Here is a 23,554-nt window from a genome sequence, read left to right as displayed (position 1 = left end):
GAGGCTGCGCTCAGCCTTGGAGATGGGCTCTGGAGAGCCTAACAAAAAGCCTCCTCTGTCCATTGTGCGCTGCCCAGGGCTTACCTACGGTGTGTGCAATGAGTCCCAAGACAGGAAAAAAAGGGAATTTAAACCACTGTGTTTACACCAGGAAAAAATCCTGGTTGCTGACTTCACTGGGCTGTTTGCCCTCAGAGTTGGTCAGGCACTGGGGAAGCACGGATCCTGATTCACAGGTGTGGTGCAAAGAAGCCTGGAAGGAGGGAAATGCAGACACAGTTGCAGAGGAAAACCTCTGCTTTCACTGGTGTCACGGGCTTTATTTTGGCTGCATCTGTCTCCATGTGGAAGAAAACCCCCTTACAGAAAAAAGGGGTTTTATTGTTTGCTACTTCATCAGGAATTTTAAGAAGTTTTTTAGGAAAAAAAGAAGGGAGGAACAAGCCAACTTAGATGAGAACAGTGAGAGTATCCAAATTAAATTATTGTAGTTATATCAATGTAATTCTTATCAACAATCTGTTTACAGGTGTGTAAGTGGGAAGCTGGTTTCCCTGTGTACAAAGGGCATAACTGCTGCAGATCAGCAGTATCTTCCTAATTTTTTGTCGTAGAATCATAGAATGGTTTGGCTTGGAAGGGACCCCTAGAGGTCACCCAGCCCAACCCCCCTGCAGGGAGCAGGGACACCGCTATCCAGACCAGGTTGCTCACAGCCCCGTCCAACCTGGCCTGGAATGTTCCCAGGGATGGGGCCTCCACTACCTCTCTGGGCAACCCCTGCCAGGGTTTCACCACCCTCAGTGTAAAGAATTTCTTCCTTAGATCCAGTCTAAACCTACCCTGTTTTAGTTTAAAACCATCCCCCCTTGTCCTGGCACAGCTGGCCCTACTAAAAAGATTGTCCCCATCTTTCCTATGGGCCCCCTTTAAGCCCTGAACGGGCGCAATCATCTCTGCCCGCAGCCTTCTCTTCTCCAGGCTGAACAACCCCAACTCCCTCAGCCTATCCTTGTAGGAGAGGTGCTCCAGCCCTCAGATCATTTTTGTAGCCCTCCTCTGGCCCCACTCCATTACACTGATAACCATGTCTGGCCAGCCCAGGTCCCCTCCCTGCATCACCCTGACTAAATAATCTTTTTTGTTTTCCTGTGTCTGTGCACACGGCAGTGGTTATCAAGCCAGGGGTCCCCTCCCTGCATCACCCTGACTAAATAATCATCTTTTTTGTTTTCCTGTGTCTGTGCGCACGGCAGTGGTTATCAAGCCAGATGCTGCTGCTGTGGGCACATGTACCACTGCAGTGAGGAGTTTTCTGAGTGCACTCTTTCGTCTGAGGTCAGTAATAGGAAGATTATCTTCTGTGCCAGAATTGCGCTGGTTACTCCCAGCATGAATTTTAGAGTTTTATCTAAATTCTTCAAAAGCAAGAAGTGACTTTGGTTCTCTGGGTTCCTCTATCCCTTGGTATCCAAAGGGGCCTCACTTTCACAGTAGGCATTTAGTATTGGCCATCGTGTCAAAGTGAAAATAGTTACTCATTTCTTTCAGAAATGTTTGGCCGTGTTGTTCCTGGATCTTCTCTGAGTATTTTTTGCTTTTAATGTTTAAGGACTTACCGAGCATCTTAAATAATCTACAAGTGAACTATGCTGTGGACTGCTTTTCCCCTCCTGCTCACGAATGCCGATGGGGTGCATTGAGAGACGGATAACGAGTCTGCCCAATGCCGGATATTTGCCATGTTCCTGTCTCTTACATGCGGAAGAAAATGCTCTGCTGCTTTCTGCTGAGCTCAAAGAAGTAGCCTGAATGCTGAGTATGTGCCGGTAATGTTTGGAGAGGCTCCTGAGGGAACAAAGTATGTTGTTTCTCCCATCTCCTGAAGTCGTCTCCTGGTATTTGAGGGTTAATCCAGGGTGTCCCAGAGTTGTAGAACAACTACTTTTAGCCTTTAAAGTTTTAAACTTTAAAATAACAGAAGATCAGACGAGATTACATGGTCCCTCTTGAGGTGACAATTGACCTCCAAGGCTGGGTGGGGAGGAACACGCAACAGAGAGGTGTGGGGAGGATCAGCCTTCAAAATCTTTTTAGGCTTCCCTTTAATGAAGCTTGTTCATATAGTGCTATGGTAACCTGCGGGTAGGTTGGTGGAGAAATCCCCTGCAGGATTTCCTGGCTTCATTTGAAGTCCAGCTGGTTCCTGCCAGCTCTGAATGAAATGGGTGGTACGCAGAGACAGGCTTGCCAAAGTTTCTGTACTGGTTATAGCTCTGTGCCCTTCATGGAGAGCTGCCCTTTGCCTGTGCATTTATTTGAAGTGATGGAGAGGACCCAAGGAAGCCCAGCTCCTGGTGCCTCGGCATGCAGGTCTGTATACAGATTGGTGGAGCGAGATGTTTCAGGAAGTGGTTGATGGCTTGGGGCTGGGGGATTTCCTTAGAGCTTGTTGGCGGGTGCTCTGGGGTCAGGGACTTCTTTTTATCTTTTCCCAAGCTCCCAGCCTTGGTGAAGGGCCAGCAAGTAATTGCCTTGAGGACGGCCCTTGCCTCTCATTTATTTCACATTCTTGTGCCTCTCCGTCAAGTTTGCAGGCTGGTCTAAAAACAGCTGCGTAAATGGTTTTGGTGGAGTCATTAAAACCTGCTACACAAGAGCGAGGCAGAAGAGGGAGGAATGTTTTATTTTTTGGCTTGGGGTTGCTTAATTTTTACTGGAAGAATGGTCCTTTTCAAGGCAGCTTCAAGCAGCACGGATTGAGCATCGTTTCCAGCGTTGATCCTATAGCAACAGCCGAGAGACAGCTCCTATGAACTTGGACTTACAGCTCTGGGAAATGAAGCAGCATTTAATTTGCCCTTGACTGTGCTTGATATTTGATCTGACTCTAGTAAAGTGTTTTTAGCTCTGGAGAGGAATGGAACTCCTCAAAGTGTTCAACGATCACTCTGAAACACCCTTGGAGCCACAGGCATCAGGGATATATAAAGACTGACGGTCGAAAGAGGCTTCTTGGCCATTCCTGATGCTGCTGTTAGCAAAGCGGGTAATTTGGGTGTGAGTGTTCCCGCGTGAGGTGGCTGCCCTGGGTAGGAAGGGAGGCTTCTGAAGATGTCACCAGTATCTCTCTAGCTGCCATGCTGAGGTGAGAGCTGCTGTCGCCCCGTTCTGCGGCTGCATGATGTTGCCTTTTCTGTCGGTGTGCTGGGGTGGTGCAGGGTGTGTAGCCCCATTCCTAGGACCGCAGGTACCAGCTCCATCGCTGCCACGCTGAGAGATTTTCTCCGGCATGGCTGGCACCAGTCCTGAGCTAATTGGCAACGTGGCTGAAGTGGTAAGACTGTTAACCTTAGTTTCAGCTGTCAAATCCCTTATCAGCTGCTTTTAAAATACGATCTTTGTGGAGCTGAAACTGAGGCAGGCTGCCTGGGAGAGATCTGTGGACTTACTCCAGAGGCTTTTGCTTGGCTTTTTTACACCGCAGAAAGTGTAAACAGGAACAGCCTACTCAAAGCAAAACAAATTTTGCACAAAAGCTAAAGCTGGTGCCAGCTTTTTGTGCACTTCTTGCTTTGTGCTGTCTGCAGTCAGGTGTCTCGGGCACAGGCAGGGCAATGCTAACAAGTAGCCTGAAAGCTTTGCATTTTACAGCTTTGTGTTCTGCAATGGTCTTCCAGAGGACAGAACAGCTCGGTGGATGGAGGATGGGTGTTGAGAGGTGAGGAGAGTGAATCCATCCCTTCTCTCTGCTGGGAGAGTCACTTGATCTCTCTGTGCTCCTATTTCAACGTGCAACCTTTTATTTCTTTGTTGGGATGCTCTGAGGAGGCAAAGGGTCTTTCAGGCAGTGAGATTATAGAACATTGTGTCATTGAGAGGCTGGAAATGTACCCGTGGATGACACACCAGCTGCCTGCCCTCTCTTCCAAAAACTGCCACATGTTTTTTTGACAGTAGGATTTCAAGTCCCACGATTTGTTTCTGAGCTTGGTGTGAGGAAAAGATGATGGCCTGCCATGGAAAATGCACCTGATGCTGCGGGTAGGTAGAAAATCTGGCTTTTAGCTAGTCACCTTTTCACTGCAGAGATTTGTAGGGGATGAAACTGAAAGTACCTCTGCAATGAGACCACAGCCAAATTTTGAGTGACTGTGTGCTAGCTACAGCACAGCGTGCGTTCTTAGGTTAGGCTTTGCCCTGAGCCCAAACCACTGGGTAAAAACCCGGCTATTTGTAGAAAGTGAACAAATGGTTACCATCGCTGCATTATTTGGAGAGTGCTTTGAGTTCATGTACAGAATTGCCTGAATAGGCTTTGTGGGGGCTGGGAGGATTTTTAGCGTTTGTTGGCTTAGTCCTAATACTGGCATGGCTGCAGGGTAGGGAGGTTTTGTGAGCGCTCCCTGAAAACACTGAGGACCCAGTGGCTTTGCTTCTGAGAGCTGAGCTGAAAATGTATGTAATGAATAGGAAAGTAATGAATAGGAAGGGATCAGACGGAAAGCTGATTCTGCACAAACTGTTTTGTGGTTTAATGCTACTGGTAAGTTCTCCAGTACAAAGCCCTGGTTTAAAAACAAACAAACAAAAAACCCCACAATGCCCATGAACAGAGTTGGGAAAATAGAATTTAAAATACCAATAGCAGGCTGCAGTGAAGAGTTTGTCTTGTCTGTTGGCTAACCCTGACCTATCTGAACTATTGTCCCTTGTCATGACCAACCCTCATTGCTTATGAGCTCTCTGCAAACACACGCCAGGCACTGATTTCTGGTGCTTTGAGTGAGAGAAGAGAGATGGTTATTGTTCCTCTCCTCAGTTCAATGACTAGTGAAGTGGTTCCTGTGTATAAATAGCATAAAGTGCTCTGGGATCCTTCGGGATAAAGGAGGCCTTATGAGATACAAGAGGATGTTGTTTGACGCAGAAGGAGTTCCCGTTGGTTGCGCAGCACGCGCCGGTCTCTGGCCTGCCTTCCAGCTCTTGATCGGGACTGGGTGCTTGGAGGGGCCATGTGCTTCCCTGGTTATCCTCTCCTGGGGGCAGCAGATGGGGGCTTTCTGCTCTTAGGATGTGGCTGGCTGCGTGTTTTGTTAGGACCAGAAAGCCCTCTGGAAAGGTTTTTTGTTTGCTTTGTAGTGGAACAGTGCTAGAGTGCAGACACAGGCAATCCCAGGCACGCTTGATCACTTTTTTTGTTCTCTCTCGTGCTTTCTTTTTCTTAACGGTTGCGAAATTTGTTTTATGCTAAGGTTCCTTCTATCCTCGAGGATCCCGAAGCCAGCCATCACCTCGCCCAGGTTTGACTAACCCCCTCATAAAAGACTTAATTTGCAGGTGTGTGTGTGGTGCTGAACATGTAAATCCTTGCTGAGTTTGAAATTTATGCTCTTTGTTATTTATGCTTCAGTAAGTCCCTCCCCTGGGGAGTAAACAGTCTCCAAAAAATAAGGGAAAGGGCTAAGTGCTCTTCTGAGAGACAGCTCTTGTCTCAAAGAGCAGGCGGCTCCTCAGGTGTATTAGCCACGTAATTCCTTGCTGGATACCTGACTCTCATCAAAACTAGGAGGAGTTAAGGACCTACACCTCTCTTGAGGGGTGTATTCAAAACAAGGCAGCTTGAGCCAGGGTAGAAGAAAGGATGGATTTGGCAAGCGTGACAGCAGGACTGTGATGCGCCTGTGGAGATGATGCCTAGATCCAGAAGGTGCTGAGGTGAGATCTTCCCAAACTCCCAGGATGGAATCTTGCTTATCCTCTCTAAGTTCTTGAGAAAGGTGCTCTCCCAGAGGTAGGGCCAAGCAGGGTCTGCCAAAGATGGCCAAGAGATCTTCTTTTTGGATGTAGGTGGCCTTCCAAGTTGTCTCCACTTCTCCCAGAACCACTGTGTGCATTCCTGGTAGGAGCAGGTGATGTGGCTGGAAAACATGGCTTACTTTTCAGCAGCCCTTAAAAGGCTTGGTGTGAGAACCTTTTGTGCTGTGCTGTACACTCAAGGAAGAGGACTCCATGCCCTCAGGAGCATGTAATCAGTTTAGACAATAGGCAGAAGGAGATAAAGGCAGTTTCCAAGCTGTGGTCTGGGGAATCCCATTCGGCAGTGCCAAATGAGTTCAGCTTCCATGTGAAGGGTCAGGGAGGAGGGTTTTGGACCAAAATCTGTTCTGTGTGCTTGCCCTTCCTGCCTTCCCCCCCCAAGTATAAATGACAATTCCTGAGAAGGAGCTTCTTTGCCTCACTGGATGTCTGGCTCGTGTTTTGCCTTCTCCCCAACCCTAGAGGCACAAGTACTTTGACGTTCCAGCATGTTCCAACATGCTGAGATGGAAAGCAAACGGTCAGCTTTGCATCCTGGGTCGGCTTTCTCTTCTGAAAAGGCAGGAGTGTGGGAGCAGTATGAAGCAGATGGATAAATGGTAGGGCACAAGGGCTGCTCGAGGAGAGTTCGGGCCCAGCCTCGGGACTGAGGATGCTTCAGAGCTCTTGCTTGCTTTGCAGGTGACCACGTTGCCTGTACCTTCCTTCCACTCCCTAGTTCCTCAGAAATCTCCCTTGTCTGTTCTTTAATTAATGATTCCAGGACTTTGTCCTGCATCTCAATAGCTCAGGTGCTGGGATTTCTACTGTTTTCTCAAGAGATGTTTTTGTGGTCTAGAGGCTGCATAGTAATAAGTTCCTAGCACTTACCAGAGCATTCCTTTTCATAGGGAATGGAAGCAGGGGTAATCCAAGCTGATAATAAATGAAGGTGTGTCACCCATACTATGCTAGGTAAAGGCCTGCAGGAACCTCCCCTTGAAGATAATAGGAAGTTAAAATGGTTATGAATTGTGTTAAATTTGATCTGCTAATAAAAAGAAACTTTTTTTCTCTTCCCGGGTGGTTTGCAAACACCCTGTTATCCCACCCAGGCAAGTCAGGAAGTATTACTGCTTCCGTATCCCGGTAAGGACAATAGATAAGAGTTTAAGCCTTAGGCTGTGAATTAAGTTAGTGTGTCAGGGTGTAGATCAAAGGATCGTTAATTCACTATCCAAAGGGACAGGTTAGGGAGGAAGAATGGCTGTTCTCTTCCCCTCTCCATCCTGCTGCCTGCAATGCCAATGGAAACGGATTGCAGGGAGAATCGAACCTGCCTGCTGTGGGATGAGGGTGAGATGGCTGAGGATGTGGCAGTAAAAAAGATTGCAAAAAGTTTGGGACCCCCTATCTTAGAAAAGCAGGGGACAGAGGGGATGCTGGAGGCCATTTTCCAGTACAGCAGCCTTATGCAGCCTAGCTGCCTCCACAGAAATGACGAGCTGAGGGACGACATGCCAAGGTTAGAGGGACGGGGTGCCAGCAAGGGCCCTCAGCCTGTTGCTCTGCGATCTGCTGGGTACCCTGGAGCACACTTCAAGTCTTACAGAGATGAGCTGTAGGGGCTCCTGAAGTAATAGAAGCCAACAGGGAAACACCGGTGATATACCTCAAAGGAATTAAGGTGTGTTCCTCTAAAAAGGTGACACAGCCAACAACCCAGCTGAAGCGCCTGCACACCAATGCATGCAGGATGGGCAACAAACAGGAGGAGTTGGAAGCCACCGTGCTGCTAGAAAGCAATGACCTACTTGCTATTACTGAAACTTGGTGGGGCGAATCCCATGACGAGCACTGGTATTGATGACTACAGGCTGTTCAGAAGGGACAGGCAAGGAAGGAGGGCTGGGGGGGTTGCCCTCTATGTCAAGAAATGGATAGATTGTGAAGAGCTGTCTCTGAAGAATAGCCATGAGCCGGTTGAAAGCTTATGAAAGAATTAGAGACGGAGCCAACAAAGGGAACCTTGTGGTCGGTGTCTACTACAGGCCATCTGATCAAGGAGAGCCTCATCCCTCCCACTGTAAGAGAAGATCAGGTTCGAGGCCAACTGAGAAACCTGAATATGCCTAAGTCTGTGGGCCTGACGAGATGCATCCCAGGGTCCTGAGAGAATTGACTGATGTAGTTGCCAAACCACTTTCCATGATATTCAAAAAGTCATGACAGTCAGGTGAAGTCCCTGGTGACTGGGAAAAGGGAAACATGACATCCATTTTTTAAAAAGGATTGAAAGGAGGACCCTGGGAACTAGCAATCTGTCAGCCTCACCTCTGTGCCTGGGAAGATCATGGAAGAGATCCTTCTAGGAGCTGTGTTAAGGCACATGGAGGACAGCTGGGGAATGAAGGGATTGAGAGCAGCTCTATGGAAAAGGACTTGGAGGTACTGATGGATGAAAAGCTGGACACGACCCAGCAATGTGCACTTGCAGGCCAGAAAGTCAACCGTATCCTGGGCTGCATCAAAAGAAGCGTGGCCAGCAGGTCAAGGGAGGTGATTCTGCCCCTCTGCTCTGGTGAGACCCCATGTGGAGTACGGCATCCAGCTCTGGAGTCCTCGGTACAAGAAAGACATGGACCTGTTGGAGTGAGTCCAGAGGAGGCCACAAAAATGATCAGGGAGGAAAGGCTGAGAGAGCTGGAGTTGTTTAGCCTGGAGAAGAGAAGGCCCTAGGGAGACCTTATTGTGGCCTTTCAATACCTTAATGGGTCTTACAAGAAAGATGGGGACAGACTTTTTAGTAGGGCCTGTAGATCGAACAAGGGGGTAATGGTTTTAAACTAAAAGAGGGTAGATTCAGTCTAGGTATAAGGAACACATTTTTTACAATGAGGGTGGTGGAACACTGACATGGGTTGCCCAGAGAGGTGGTAGATGCCCCATCCCTGGAAACATTCAAAGTCAGGTTGGACAGGGCTCTGAGCAACCTGATCTAGTTGAAGATGTCCCTGCTCGTTGCAGGGGGTTTGGACTAGGTGACCTTGAAAGGTTCCTTCCAACCCAAAACATTCTATGACTCTGTGATAAGTGTAATAAGTTGTAGAGAAACAACTCCTGTTAAGTTTGAAGGCAACCTCCTGTGGCTTCTTGCTTATCTGAGGGAGGTACTGTGCATTGACACGGGGAGGTTGAAGCTTTGCTCTAGGAGGACTGGCAGGGGCAGATGAGCTCAGGAGAGCTGTTTTCCAGCAAAGCTTGCTGTGGTGCTTAGGGACCTGTGTCTTGACTGTGCTTCAGCAGGGGTAGAGGCTGGAGAAAACAGGGACTTCCTAGCATGCTTTTTCCCTGCAGGGGCCCTGCTCTGGCTCGTGCTCTGTATCCTGGGGCTCGTAAGTCTGGGAGCAGAGGATGGACATACGCAATGAGTTCTGGTACCGTGTGCCCACCTCATTCCTCTTCCTGGGCAGTTCCCGTGGGGGGCTAGGAGCAATGATCACTGTGAGGCACTGACACCAGCTAGGGCTTCACAGTGCACAGAAGGGTCTTCTTCCTGAGCTTTCTCATGGAGTTACTTCTGGGCCTTTTGCACCAGAATGAGCTGTCGTTGTTGTGTGTACACAGCCTTGACAGGCAGAAATGATAGCAGCATTTACAGGATGCAGCAGTGAGAATAAACCTCTTCTGACAGCTTCCTCCCATCAGAAGGTCTTCACACTCCCCACTGCTGCAGTTTGGCTCTCCCCTGTTATCCAGTGCATGCTTTGCAGTTTAATCAAATGGAGTCATTAGGTGTATTCTTGAAATCACGTGTTTTCTGTTAAAAGGAGGGCTTGATGGTGAAGCATATTACCAAATATTGATCCCCAGAATAACCTTTGACATAGTTCATGATTCTCTGCACCTCTCTTTTCTTTTTCAGATTTCTGCTTTCCTGAATCCATCAGAGGACCAGAGCCAGCAAGCAGAAAGAGGGTGGAAGAAAGCATTTGAAGAGGACTGAACACTTGCACTGGTGCTGTGAGCTGCTTTGGTTGTGAAAGGTCAGTGTCAAGACTGTTGACCCATGCTGGCTATTGGTTTGGGGTGGATAATGGCACTTGGTAGTTGTGTAAATCAGAGCTCTTCACCTGCAAGCTTTGGAGTGCTTCTCCTGCGAAGGCTTTACCTAATGACTTCTGGCTGCTTTCTGGGCTGCATGAGATGTGCTGGCAAGTCGATAAGCAGCTGGGGGCCTTTTTTGAGGATGTTCAGTGGGGGAGGTAAAGCGACATTGATAATATTTTCATCTTGGAGAGGGAGCTTAGAGAGGTCATGCTTTAAAGGCTAGAGCTTAGCCTTGCTGGAAAATGAGGTGTTCAGTCAGTTTGCTGAAGATAATAGGTTATTGGCCCACACCTGCTTTGTACATACCAAAGGGAGGACGTCTGCTTTGCTTGCTAAGAGCTGCCTCAGGGCCAGGGTTATCTAGCCCAGCTCAGATAGACTCCAGCACAGCCAAACCTTGCCCTCAAGGCCAGCAGCATGCCCACGAGGTGTGTGAGGTGGCTGTATGGGCAGGGGGCTGACGATGTTGGACTTGCAGCCCTTCAGGAGCTGCACTTTCGTAGCAGCACAGGTGCTGCTATGCACTTTCATAACAGCACAGGGATTTCCTGCAGCAAGTCTTTCTTGTGTGTGTTGGCAAAGATGTTAGAAGTTACCTAACTTCTGGCATACAAGTTATCTATGAAATAGATGTCACTGATGCGTTGGATACCAATTTTCTTGCTGTCATTCAAAAATCAATACTTAAAAATAATGATGCTTTTAATGGCCTGGGAGCTATTTAATTTGCTTTGGCATTGTTTCTTCCCCATCCATCAGATGCTGCTTTAAGGCAGATTGTGCAGAAAAAGCCTGCAGGCCTGGCTTTCTTTGCTGTTTAATTAAGTACTGTTACTGTGCAAGTTGAGGCAAACTTACCAAGCAACGTCTGTGATGACTAAGTGAATAGGTCTAGCCAGCAGGAGTGTGTGTGTGTATGCGTGCCACGTGCTTGCTGAGCTGGTATGTGGATACGTGCCTGTATGTGCCTTTGGGCCTGCACATAAAAATACAGTGGTCTGATGTGGGGATAACCTGAGCAAGTCCTGCCATTGAGACTTTAGGTGGCTCAGCACAACAACATAACTGTGCAGTGCTTGTGTTCCCAGGTGCTCAGCACCCGGAACCGGAGCCAAACTGCTCAACTTTTGGTGCGTTCCTGTCGTGTGGTTTGTCCTAAGGGTTCAGTCTCAGTAGGATGAGAACCCAAAGAAATCAGGCCATGGAATGGTTTCACTTTTGAAGTGACTCCTGCCTTGCCTGATGGTAACGCACTGTGTGTTCTTACCTAGCTGGGAGGTTGTGGCTTGCAGTCAGACAGGGCAGGATGAGCTCACTCTCTTTTTCTTTTTTGTTTTTAAGATGTTTGTATAGGTGGCTCATCCTTTCCTCCTTGTAGGTGTTTCACTATTACTCCATTCCCTTGTACTTCACTACTAGCATCTTGTAATCTTTGATGTATTTGAGCCAGCATGCCTTGTAAATGGTTGCCAAAATCCCTTTACCAGACAGTCCTCTCATTACAAGAATGGATTTTACTAACCCCAGAAGAGGTTGTTCCAGTTCACTGGCCAAAGTAGCCTATATTGGCAAAAGCACTTTTAAAGCAGTGGAACTGTATTGCTTGTAGGGCTTTTGCCAGTACACCGGTTACCTGGAGCCTGTCATGCTTTGCAGCTGGCATTCCTCTGTCAGCAGGGGTTCTCAGGTTTAGAGAAAGGTGAGGGTTCTGTACTAGGGAGGAAGACCAGAGGCAAGGGACAGACTAAGGGACTTGCCCAAGGCCACACACAAAGTCTGTGTCAGAGTGGAGAATTGGATTCAACCTGTTCAACTCCCAGTTTCCTGAATCAATATTCAAACTCTTACCCCTCCCTTCCATGTGCAGGTTCTATCACACTGTTTGTCCTTGTTTTTTCCTCCCACCTTTGTGCATTTTGTTTTAGTTAGAGCATTATTTTTCCTTGTCACTTACATTGCAGTGTATGGGGGCATAGTAGGAACCTGTTGTTGATTTCTGGCGAATTACATAAAAATACCTCTTTTCATTGTATGACTAAATTTTATGGCCCATGCTTGCTTGCTTAAATTTAACTTGCTGATGAAGCTACTGTCTAATGGACTGGACCAAGTGAACTTCATTATGGAAGTGGTGGAATATGTTTTTATGCATTTATAAATACACCGCTGTGGCATAGCTCACCATTTTCTGTCCACTGGAGGGCTCGTTCATAATTGCCAATGTGATTCAGAATGGACTTTTGTCTCAGTGTTTTAAAATAGAATATAACCGTGTGTGTTAATTGATGTTGCTTCTTCTTTCAAGAAGTTTCTGGTTTCAAGAGTGATTTGTGTCACTTCTGAGGTCTGTTATAAAGATGACTGAAGCCAAGAGACCCTGGTCATGTCAGTGAATTCAGGATGAGGGCCCCTATGTTTATCCCAGTGCTGTGGTGCAGAGCAACACCTCTGTGCTTTTTGGGACCACGGGGCTCAGAGCCTGAAGTCACCCTTAGCCTGCGAGGCAGGTGGTGGCTCACCTCTCCACTGCCTGGGCTCTTTGGGAAAGGCATTTCATCAGCGTCTCCTGCCCTCACTTGCTTTCCCTGAAGACCAGCGTCGCTCCTTAAAGCCTGACCCAGTCTTTGCAGGCGACAGGAGGTGGCAGGCCACCGTGTGTGACGCAAGGAGCGCAAACACATGACTTCCAAAAAGAGCTGCCTTTCCCTGAATAGCTGGCTGGGTGAGTCATTAAGCATGCAGAGGCAGCCGGTGCCATCAGCTCTGCTCCTGGCTAGGAAGGATAGATCAAACAGGAGACAGCCCTGATTGCTTTCTGATTCATGGCCTGCCATCCCTGCGTGAATCACAGTGCTTTATAAACCTGCAGCTGTTCCCTGCCAGCTTTCTGGAGACAGACAGATCCTTTCCTCCCAGCGGCGAAGCTGAGCCGCCTGAAAGGCCTGTACGTGGCGCTCGGTGGAGCAGGACCTGCCATCTTGAGGGGAGCTTCAGACTGTCTGTCAGCTGAGTTCAAGTACGGTCTTGGCTGTGTGTCTTCCCAGTCTTCACCCAGAACAAGATGGAGCTTGGTCTGGGATTTATGAGCTCTCAGATCAGGAGAGACAAGTTAGCATCCCTCACTAGGGCCCAGCACCTGCTGTATGGTGGCATGTGGAAATACCTGTAGTGGCTTTTTTTGGGCAGGGGGCATACTTTGAGGGGAAGAGGGAAAGGTTCCTGAAATTCTCTGGAGCAAGAAGGGAACTGGGCCAAGGAGCCAGCCCAAGGACAGTAAGCGTTGTTACTGTCCCCTGGCTATCAGTGATGTGAACCAGGGTCTGTATCAGCAAACCTGCAGTACATTTTCCTTTACCTACAGCCCTGATGTTAGAACGTGTGGGCAAAAAGCCAAGCAACAGCCCTTAGAGTCTGTAAGTGGAGGCCATCTCTTGGGTCTGGGCTGAGGTACCTGTTTTGGGTTGTGCAGGCGTGTGTGGCTGCAGGAGCCTGCCTTGCTGCTGCCATTCCTCTTCTGTGGCTAAGTGAAGCCTCTAGGAGCTGTAAATCTGTCACCTTCCATGAAAGTTGTGTTCACAGGGCGCCTTCTCACTGAGAATTTACAAGTCTGTTCAGTGCATTCGGTACCACCAGCATACATTCTTCCCCACTGCCCTGGGCCTTTTTGTGCTGCAACATGGTAATTAATTTGAGCATTGCTGGAGGTTCTGATCTCTTCTGAAGATAACTCTGAAGAGTTGTTCTCCTTGATATATGCTGAGAGCTCAGAGCTGCTCCTTTTGCTGGTGAAACAGCCTTCTGCTGCCAACTGTTGTTGCCAGATGTTATTCTACAGAAAAATGTTTTCTTGTGAAATGGTGATGGGCGCAGGCATGGGTGGGACTGCTGGTATGTTCTCACCCTATTAACTTCATTTATTGGTTTCTAAAGCACAGGCCTGGCTGGGGGTTTCGAGTGGGCTGGCGTGAAGCAAAAGGAAACAGTTCCCTGCAAATAAAATACAATTATGCTGCAGAATGGGCAGCTGCTGTTCCCAGCCTTGCTTAGCAATGTAGTGGCAAAGATAATACTGGCTGACTGACCCAACCTGATGGCCACTTGATGTGCAGCCTGGCTGTGTGTACCCATTGCTTGTTTTCTTTACTTTCAGGTGTTTTGCAGTGGGCTGGCCAAGGTAGGTGAGTGTCTGTACCGCATGGCTGGCTTGCAGCTGCAAGTGGATCCCCAGAGGAAACTCACATCACTTGTAGGAAGACGTTTTGTAATCTAAGCTAGCATGAACCCCGTGCCTCTGGAAAAGGAGAGAGGCTGTTTGCCTGCCTGCGTCCAGGGAAATTGCTGCTTTAGGAAATCATGTTGCCGTGGTATGGATGCAAGATTTTTGTATCATTCCCTGCTGGCTGGTAGGGGAGGAAAGGGATGTTTTTTTAACTGAATGCAGGAGAGGTGGTGTGGATTTGGCTGCACTTCTGCAAACTGCCTTGCAGAGATGATGCTGGCCAGTGATGCTCTGGGCGGTACCTTTGTCCCCTCTGCCTGGTCAGGCAGTGGTAGCAATATTTTTTTTGAGAGGTTCAGACCTTCTGGCATCAACAGGAGGTGGTGAGGTGACATGGAGCTGCATGTGCTGCAGACCTACTTCTGAGAAACCTGCTCGAGAGTGTAGCAGATCTGTACCACTGCACTGGCACTGACCCACAACGAACTCCCATTTGTTATGTATCCGCAGTGGTGTTTTGCGCTGTCAGATCATCTGAAGCCAATGGTTATGTTTCTTCCTCGAGAAGCTGGGGCAGCTGCCCTAGAAGACAGCTGACCAGTGAGAAGGGCTATGAGAAATAATCAGAGTGAAGCAGAAAACCAGTTACTCCAACATACTTACTGCTGGGGTTCAAAAAGGGTAGGGCATTTGAGTGGATAACAAGTGCATTCCCAGCTACAGTTGTAAAGATTAAAAATACCCCAAAGTTAGAGAGGGATCTATTTAAGGCAGTTGTGACTAATGCCAGTGAGGAAAGAATATTCTTTGGAGACAGATTATTCTGTAAATGTCAAAGAGAGAGGCTTCTGTCACCACCTTCAGAAGCAGCAGTTAACAGGCTGCAGTCAGGAGCCAGATACTGGGGTTTTCAGGGTAACAGGTCTGGGATTTCATTTATTTCAGTTCAAATAGGAAGAAGTGAGCATGAACTATACTGAAGTTTCTTCACCATAACACTGATCACAATTCATGGTTTTGGCTTGACTGCTCGCGCAACGGTAGGTCTGATCCCTCCACTGCAAGTATTGATCTAAAGGAAAATGAGTCTCCAGAAGTGACAGCAGGATGGGAAGAGAGAAGGAGGATGAAGGCAGTATAGGAAGGCCACATGCTGGTGCCATCTGTCTCCCTTTCACACTGTGCGAGGTCTCATGCTGTGTAGGTCACCCGAATGGCTACAAGAGCTCTTTAAGCAAGCACTGGCTAGCATCCCTGAAGTCAGTTGAATGGCTTACTCTTCCTGGCCTCTTGCAGGAGGAGAGTAGTAATGCCGACCTCTTGGCAGAAGGGTTGTGATGACTGATTGACTCAAGCTTTTCTGATTTTTTTTTTTTTTTCCCCAGGAACTTGCTGAGCCAGAAAGATGCGTGAGTATACAGAAAAGAAGGAAACATGTGGGACCATCTGTCTCAAGTACCTGCTCTTCATCTTCAACTTCTTTTTCTGGGTAAGAAACTTGAGTCTGTTTCAAAGGCACTGAGATGGCACTGCAGTTTTGGTGTCAGGGGCGCCGAAATCTTGATCTTGATGAACTCTTTGGCAAAAGGTGCTCATGTTGGTAGGACACAGATTTCATCTTGTGGGGTGAAATCCTATCCCTTGGGCTTGCCTGTCCAGGCTGCAGAAGTTATGGTCTGACACTGTAGTCTCTGGCTCTTTCTAGGTCATGTTACCAAGTATAGAAAATAACAGGGAGTCTGAAGATATGCTTAGTTTTTTCAGCTGGCTTGCTTTTTCAGGGAGTCTGAGGGCTCCACTGTCTTACCATTCCTCCTCTCAAAATGTCAGAGGAAGTCCTGGCAGTGGAATGGGACAGCTAGAGCAAGGATAACAAACACCTTCTTGCAGCTGGGTCCACACTAGAGCTTCCTAGAGTGGTGCTTTGCACCAGAAAGTTACTGATGCCAAAGGATTCGTTTTTAACTTTTCTGTCTGGGACAGAGCATTGGAGTGTCTAGGTCAGACCTTTAAGGAAAACTGTCTGAGCTGCATAAAACCCTCCAGAAACACAACACTTGCAAAGAGAGAAGGTACTGACAGGATTCTTCTCCATGTTAATTTGCTGCAAGCATTAGAGTTTAACCAGCCAGGCTGTTAAGCTCCTTGACTGCTTTTTCCCCAGATACATAGTCTAGGAAGGAGATACTGGGCATGGTTGTCATTTACTGGTAGTATTGATACCTGACAGGCAGTGGAAAACTTGCTCATGTAAAGCTGTTTTCTTCCCCTCTGCTGCTAGGCAGCACCCAGTAGATTTGGCATTTTTTCGTATTTGCCCAGATAACAGTGTGGCCACATTTGGGAAGGCTCTGGTCCAAGTATGAATTGCTGTGCACAGGTAGATGCTTCAGTTAGCTTGTATCTCAGGCTGCCTGGGGTGCTAACCTGGCTGCCTTAAAGCCCAGCCCCTCCCAGTGCACTGCTCCTGGTCCCGGTGAGACCTCTGGGGAGTCCTCCTGTTAGTGTAGATCATCTTTGGCTCAGCTTACAGAGCTGAAGCACGTCCTGGTAGCCCAGTCCAGTTGCTCTGGGAGATGAGGAAGTTCATGCATCAGATACCCTTCATTTGCTTGCTTTTTTCTACTCAGCTGGCTGGCGGGGCTGTGATGGCGGTGGGCACTTGGACCCTAGCTGAGAAGAGTGACTACATCAGCCTGCTCTCCTCCAGCACGTATTCGGCAACTGCGTATATTCTGGTGGTGGCTGGGGTGGTTGTCATGGGAAAGTTTTGCTTGGTTGTTTTGTTTGGGGGAGGATTCACCCCGTTTTCTCTTGAAACATGCTGGCAGGGAGGGAAGCATCTTCGTTGTGTTATGCACCAACCTTAGTTGTTTGTTCTAGAGAAAATACCACTCCAGCTCCTAACAGCAGTGCCGCCCTTGTCCTAGGGGCAGGTTCTACTACAGAGCATTTCCTTTCATCCACCCAAAGAATGTGCTCACCACTGCATGGTTCAAAAGTACAAAGTATAATCATCGTACCTATACTTTGTGTAAGAATGTCTATTTGAAACTATTCAAAACAAAATCTTGTGGCTTTTGTTTCTTCCTTCTTCCCTACCCATCCCATATTCTCTTTTGGAAAACGCAAAGAGACAGGAAAATACGGGAGACCTGTAACAAAACTGGCTTTTAATGACAGTCGGTTCAAGCCAATTTAATATGCTTTTTCACTTGGTTGTCAAAAATCAGAACATTTCCAATGGATATTTTCTTCAGTTGCAAAAAAATTATTTTAGTTTTGCTTCCACAAAAAAAGCCGCACTGTTTTGATAATCTGCTGCTGCTTTTATGCCTTTCCCTGTGTTACTTCCTGAGCTCCCTGCTCATCGACCTACACTGAAGTTTTTGACCAGACCTAGGGTTTCTATTCCACTTCCTCCCTCTCAAATCTCCCTTTCAGTCTGGAGTGTGGCAGCAGTCATTTTTAGTATCTGGGCTACAGAGGTGAATACAGTAACTGAAACAACAATCGGTGGCTCTTTGCTTTCACATTTACAGGAAAGGATACTTGAGCAACTCTTCACCAGCTCCTTCCTTTGCAAGTCCTCATTTACCTGACTGCCCCATTTCCCCTCTTTCCTTTGGATAGAGGAGGAGAAATAGGAGTCGTGAGCAAGCCTGGTGCTTGTACGACTGCTTTGAAGGCCTGGTAATCCCTGTGAGAGGCAAAGTAGGGCCAGGAAGGGAGCACACAGTGCTGGTGCTTGTTCATTAGGCTCCTGGTCTGTAGCAGTCCATTTTGGCCTCGCTTCACTTACTCTCCATGCCAAAGAGATCTCCCTTTGTCTTTTTGCCTCAGCCAGAAGTGCAGATGAAAATCCGGTGGGGTTTTCTTTGTTATTGTGCCACAGAAAACTAATAATTGTCTCTTGGGAACAAAAGGTCACTCTGTCTCCTTACACCAAGCGTCCTTTCGGAGTGGCTGGTCGCGACAGGCCTATTGTCTCTTCTTGCTTGTGCTCTGCTGTGGTTGCTGGTGAGTAATCTGCACAAGGGATCGGGCTGTGCTTGCCAGGGCTGGGTGAGCCTGTTTGGGGGCCTTTGCCAGCTCTGAGCTCAGACAGTAATCCTGACAGCTTCACAGTCAGTGCCCTGGGGTCTGTGCCAGCCTGTCCCAATTTCCCTCTGTATCAGAGCCCCACATAAATATGGGACGGAGTGCTGTAAGCAGCACTCTCTGCTCTCCCCAGTGCCTCCTTGGTGCTTTTAAAAAATCAATTATTGACAGCTTTGGGTGCTGTTTGTAAAATGTATATCTGGTTTTTAGTTTGGTTTTTTGTTGAAGACTCAGGAAGCTGTGAATTACTTTGCTGCCTTTCTACCTACCTGTGAGTTTTATGGGTCCACTTCAAGGCTTTTCATAGTATTTCATTGCTGGTCACTCACAGCTCTGCTACTTTTTTTGTGTCACTGCTTATTTGCCTTCCTCATGCCCCTCCTTAGCCAGATGATGTACTGAGGCTGGGGCGCCAGATGTGGAGTGTCTCTGGCTCTGTGAGCAGGCGTGGCAGTGGATTTGCAGCCTGGCTGGCTGTGATGCTGCAGTCCAGCTCTTTATAAGCACTCAAACTACTACTACTACTTCAATGTGCGGAGTTAATCCCAGACGGCAAATAAGCACCATGCAGCCGCTCGCTCGCTCCCCACCACAGTGGGATGGGGGAGAGAATCAGAAGGGTAAAAGTGGGAAAACTCATGGGGTGAGATAAAGACAGTTTAATAAGTAAAGCAAAAGCCACATGTGCAAGCAAAGCAAGGAATTAATTCACTGCTTCCCATGGGCAGGCAGGTGCCCAGCCATCCCCAGGAAAGCAGGGCTCCATCACACGTAATGGTTACTTGGGAAGACAAATGCCATCACTCGGAATGTCTCCCCCTTCCTTCCTCTTCCTCCAGCTTATATACTGAGCATGATGTCAAATGGTCTGGAATAGCCCTTTGGCCAGTTGGGGTCAGCTGTCCCAGCTGTGTCCCCTCCCAGCTTCTTGTGCACCTGGCAGACCTGAGAGCTGAGAAGTCCTTGACTAGTCTAAGCACTACTTAGGAACAACTAAAACATCAGGGTGTTAATCAGTATTCTTCTAGTACTAATTCCAAAACATAGCACTATGCAAGCTACTATGAAGAAAATGAACTCTATCCCAGCCAAAACCAGGACATTCAGTTAAGATGCACGCTTTCATACACAAAAATGTGCAAGCAGGAGTCTTGGGAAAGGAGCCATCAAATAGAAGACCTTGTATTATAAAGAAAGAAGGTGGCTTGGCCCCTCACACTGTCACTTCTAGTTGGCTGCCTTGGATGGGGAGAAGGGAATACACATGGGTTATGATTTCTGCTCCTGCTGCATTTCAGTCTGGAGCCCTCCCACTGAAGTGAGACTGCTGATTGAGAGGTATCATTGCTATATCTCTCTTCTTCAGGTATTAGAAAGATCTTCCAGAGAGCGATCTGGATTGTAGGCAGGTTGAACCTTCTTTGGGTTATTCAGAGAAAACACACTAAAGCTTGGTGCTTCACTTAAACACTTGAAGCTGGGTGGAAGAAATCTGGACCATGTAGATCTTGAGGAGACACCAGATAGCCCCAACTCTGGCTCAGAGCTAGAGTAAGAGTAAATTTTGCCCAGAGCTCACCCAGGTCCCGGCATGTGTCTACTACAAACCTTTGGGTGATCCCCCGTTTCTGACTTGTTCTGCAGCCTCTTGGGAAGCGAGTAGGGCATGTCCCCACAGCTCCATGCCAGAGCTGGCCTCCCACTCCCAGAGCAGACCTCTGTAAGAAAGCCCTGCAACTCCTGATGAAGAGCAAGGAGAGCAGTCCTGTGCTCTGTGTGTGTCCAGAGTGAAAGCTGCTGCTCCCCTATGTCAGCATGATACTTGGAAGCGGCCCTGAGGGAATGATGAGACCGAGATAAGGATAATTATGCATTGTATCAGCAGAGATAGGTTGGATGCATGGGTGGCAGATGCACTAATCTTCCCTTACAAGGTTTTACAAGGGCCTTGTGACTCAAACTTTTTAAGGGCTGCTGGATATTTCTTTCTATCCACTATAAGCCAGCACAATGAGCCGAGCTGTGATGACACAATTCAGCTCTACCTGAATGCCACCGACATGACGACACAGAGCAGGGAAGAATAAATAAACTTTCCAGTTCATTGGTTGTCCTCAGCATCCCGCTACCCTCCTGCCCCCTCCTTGGCAGAGAGATGATGTCAGAGCAGTTAGGACATAACTAGGTCCCAACAAAAGAAAGCCAGCCTTTGTGTCAAGGCATGCCCATCCTTTCTAGCCCCCTTTCAACCTCCTGTGAGTGTTGGGACCAGCCTTTAGCTATCCCGAACTCCAGTGGGTGACTCATTCCCCTGGTATGAATGGGTGCCTTGTACAGGCGTCTGCAGAGATGGTCAGTGTTCAGCCACTGGGGAGAATGTGGGGCTGGGGAGTGAAAGCCTGAGATTGTGTGTTCAGATTAAACCCAGGTCTGCAGATAAAACCCAGCTGTCCGTCCTTCGCAGCTGCTGAATCCCAACGGGGCAAAAGAGGAAGCCTGAGAGTTTGTGTCATTTTACTCCTGCAAAGGGGCTTGGAAATACCTAGTGAAGGAGGGTGCATGGTGGGAGCATTACCCTTGTGCAACAAAAGGCATCCGTGCTGTGTAGGTCAACTTGCTGTGTCTGGGTCTTCACTGTCCTTTTTGCCAGGGACCAGGTTTGATGTCCGGTTACATTTGTAGGGATCTGTTTGCTTCATCCCTTGGGAACAGCTGTTTCTTAAGGTCAAGGGTAAAGCAGAAAATGGGAGAGATTTTGTTTCTTCTCTCCTGGGGAGGCCAGCTCTTACAGGGACTTAGCATGAGGTCCTTGTTGTGTCTGAAACTGGTGTCTCTTCAGCTTTATTTACAGAAAGATGAATTTAGTGGCAGTCTGAATCTGTAAAGAAACTGTTCGTTGCTGACCAGGAGCAAGGCAGGGACTTGTGTCAGGACAGGGGTTCTCCCTGAAAAGCTCCTTTTGACCCTAAGGAGGAAGTGGCTGTATCACCCTCTGTCTTCAGGCCTGCCCAGTGCTTTTAATCTAGGACATATGTTCCTCCTCCTAGGTTTGGCTTCCCTTCCTGTTTGTGTATAGGAACAGTGCTCCCAAACAGTTTTCTATACTGTCCACTTGATTCTCCTTCTGGTAAGCAGTGCACACTCCTTTCCATTTCACTGCCTTTAAGCCCTTCTAAGAAATAGTCATGTTCTTCTCGAAGTCTTCTAAGAGTTCTCTCACTTTGGTTTTGAGATACTGAGCTTCCCCCCCAGGTCCTAGTTCAGCAGAACATAACAGTCGCAGTCCTGAGGGTGAATCAGCACTGAAGTCCATCTGCTTCAGTAGTGCCCTTCAGCCTGTGGTTGAGCCCCGCCAAAGTCACTGGAAACATAAATCTATGGTTTATGCTTATGCTTAGCTGGTCTGCTACATCCTTGGTGAAATGGGCCCTTTGTTGCTTTATTCAGTCATCATTATGACATACATTGCTCCTTAGTAACTTGGTGAAATGCCCTAAACAATATCAAAACAAGCAGAAGTTTCAAATTTTTTTGTATTGATGTCAGAATCAGATGTTTTCTATGATAGCAAGTGTAGTCATCAGGTTATCCAGCAACCATTTTCTTTTGTCCAGTGATCTTATCTCAGTTGCCTGCACTTTTCCATTCTCTACATCCCTCTGGCTCTGTGAGTTAAACTCACACTTGCTGCTGCTTGTCTTCAGTTATCCTGTGGTTTTTGGTTTGTTTGTTTTTTTTTAACCCATGGGATTGTTCCTTTCCTACCCTATTGAGGTCTTACTCCCAGCCCCTGCCTTTGAACACTGCTGCAGGAAAACATCGATGAAGACAGTCATGCATTTTACCAGCTAATGGAAAGCTGGCTCCTGGCATCTCCTTACATTCTATTCTAATGTCCTGCTTTTCCCATTATTTTACAGTACTTCATATTGTTGCTGTGCATCTTCCTCCTTGAGATCATTGCTGGAATCCTGGCCTATATCTACTACCAGCAGGTGAGTGGACTTAAGTCCTTAGAGACTCAAAGCAGGAAGTGAAAACAGCTGGTTATCGTCCCATTTCTCCTGCCAGAATTGAGCTTGAAGGCTTGGGACCTAGGGTCTGGTTCACCTTTCCACATGTCTGTACCCACTGCTCTCCCCATACAGAAGACCTTGGATTATTTACTGGTTTTGACAAAGTGGTGGTGGTTACTCTAAGGGAGGCTGCTCAGCCTTGCTGCTCGGCTCTTCCCTGTGGTTCATCTTTGTGCGCTGTTTTTCTGCAGAGCCTTGCAGAAGACAATTTTTGAGGCTGTGTAGATCTAGGAACTTTCCCAACACCCATCAAGGCATAGTGCAAGCAACTGAAATCACATTAGTGCCACTTAGTATATTCAGGACACAGGAACAGTTCCTGCTGCATCCAGCAAGCTAGTTGCCATACTTTTGAACTGGCAAGGATAACAAATGGTCCAGCTGAGAGGTCTTTTGAGGTCAAGAAGTTTTTGAGAGCTTTACTTAACCAGCCCAGCTGAGGGGCTGGAGAACAGCACAGGCTCCCAACAGCTGCAGTTCTAGCTTGGCATTTTTTGCAGTTGCAGAGAGCAGAGGCTTAAGTCATCGCTTGGTTTTCAAAGGGAGTTTAACCACCAAGGCACAAAACAGCCTGCGAAGTTGCTCTCATGTCTGGGAATTGATTGGAAATGGCAGATTAGGATTGTTGTCAAGTGGCTGTCTGAAAAGCAGCTGGGCGTCCCATCTTGTTGGCTTCACTGCCAGGATTCCTTGCCGTTCCTTTTTCTCTTGAGCCTTCTGTGCTTTGCCTCACTAAGATGGGCACTGGTGGTTTGTGAGGAGCCAAAGAACTGTGCTGGCTCCTGCCAGGAGGGATCAGTGGTGTGAGTGTGCATATTTAACAGGGAAAGATCAATCGTGGCAGGCATGGCAGGAAGCCAGGGTCCCTCCCTCCATCCCTGCAAAGGCATGAGGTTCATACATGACAATGGATGAACTGATCCTTAGGTTGAAATAAGGGACAGCATATTCAGAGCTGTACCCTTGAGTGCTTTGGATCACTTGAGGGCGCCTCTGATCAGTAGCTGCACTTCCCCTTGTCCTCTGGCTGACAAATCCCCCTTCTTTCCTGGTTGCAGGCTGCTTGCTCTGTTTGCCACTGCTTTTATTTCAGCCCTTGCTTTGGTGTCTTAAGGCTTGCGAGTGCTGTGTCTAAACTGTTTCTTTTGTTATCTCTATTCCATGCTGCAGTTCTTCCCCGTGAGCCCGCAGGTAACTGCTTTTCTCCCAAGTAATAATTCTGCTAATGGACTCTCCTCTTTATTTGCCT

At 47.8% G+C, this 23,554-nt stretch overlaps 1 protein-coding gene across 1 annotated transcript in view; it reads left to right on the top strand.

Annotated features, from left to right (window-relative positions):
* Window positions 1-1,826: 1,826 nt before the first annotated feature.
* The window catches only part of CD151 (CD151 molecule (Raph blood group)), a 29,610-nt gene continuing 7,882 nt past the window's right edge, over window positions 1,827-23,554 (top strand). The window contains exons 1-5 of the mRNA XM_009639717.2: window positions 1,827-1,861; window positions 9,725-9,845; window positions 15,514-15,617; window positions 16,759-16,905; window positions 22,150-22,224. Coding sequence (XP_009638012.1) covers window positions 15,534-15,617; window positions 16,759-16,905; window positions 22,150-22,224 — 306 coding nt within the window. The 5' untranslated portion in view covers window positions 1,827-1,861; window positions 9,725-9,845; window positions 15,514-15,533. The remainder of the gene's footprint in view (window positions 1,862-9,724; window positions 9,846-15,513; window positions 15,618-16,758; window positions 16,906-22,149; window positions 22,225-23,554) is intronic.

Source organism: Egretta garzetta, unplaced genomic scaffold, assembly GCF_000687185.1.
Source record: "Egretta garzetta isolate BGI_Z169 unplaced genomic scaffold, ASM68718v1 scaffold650, whole genome shotgun sequence".
Classification (NCBI taxonomy): domain Eukaryota; kingdom Metazoa; phylum Chordata; class Aves; order Pelecaniformes; family Ardeidae; genus Egretta; species Egretta garzetta.
Note: the sequence above shows the minus strand (reverse complement) of the source record. Positions and strands in the feature narration are given on the sequence as shown.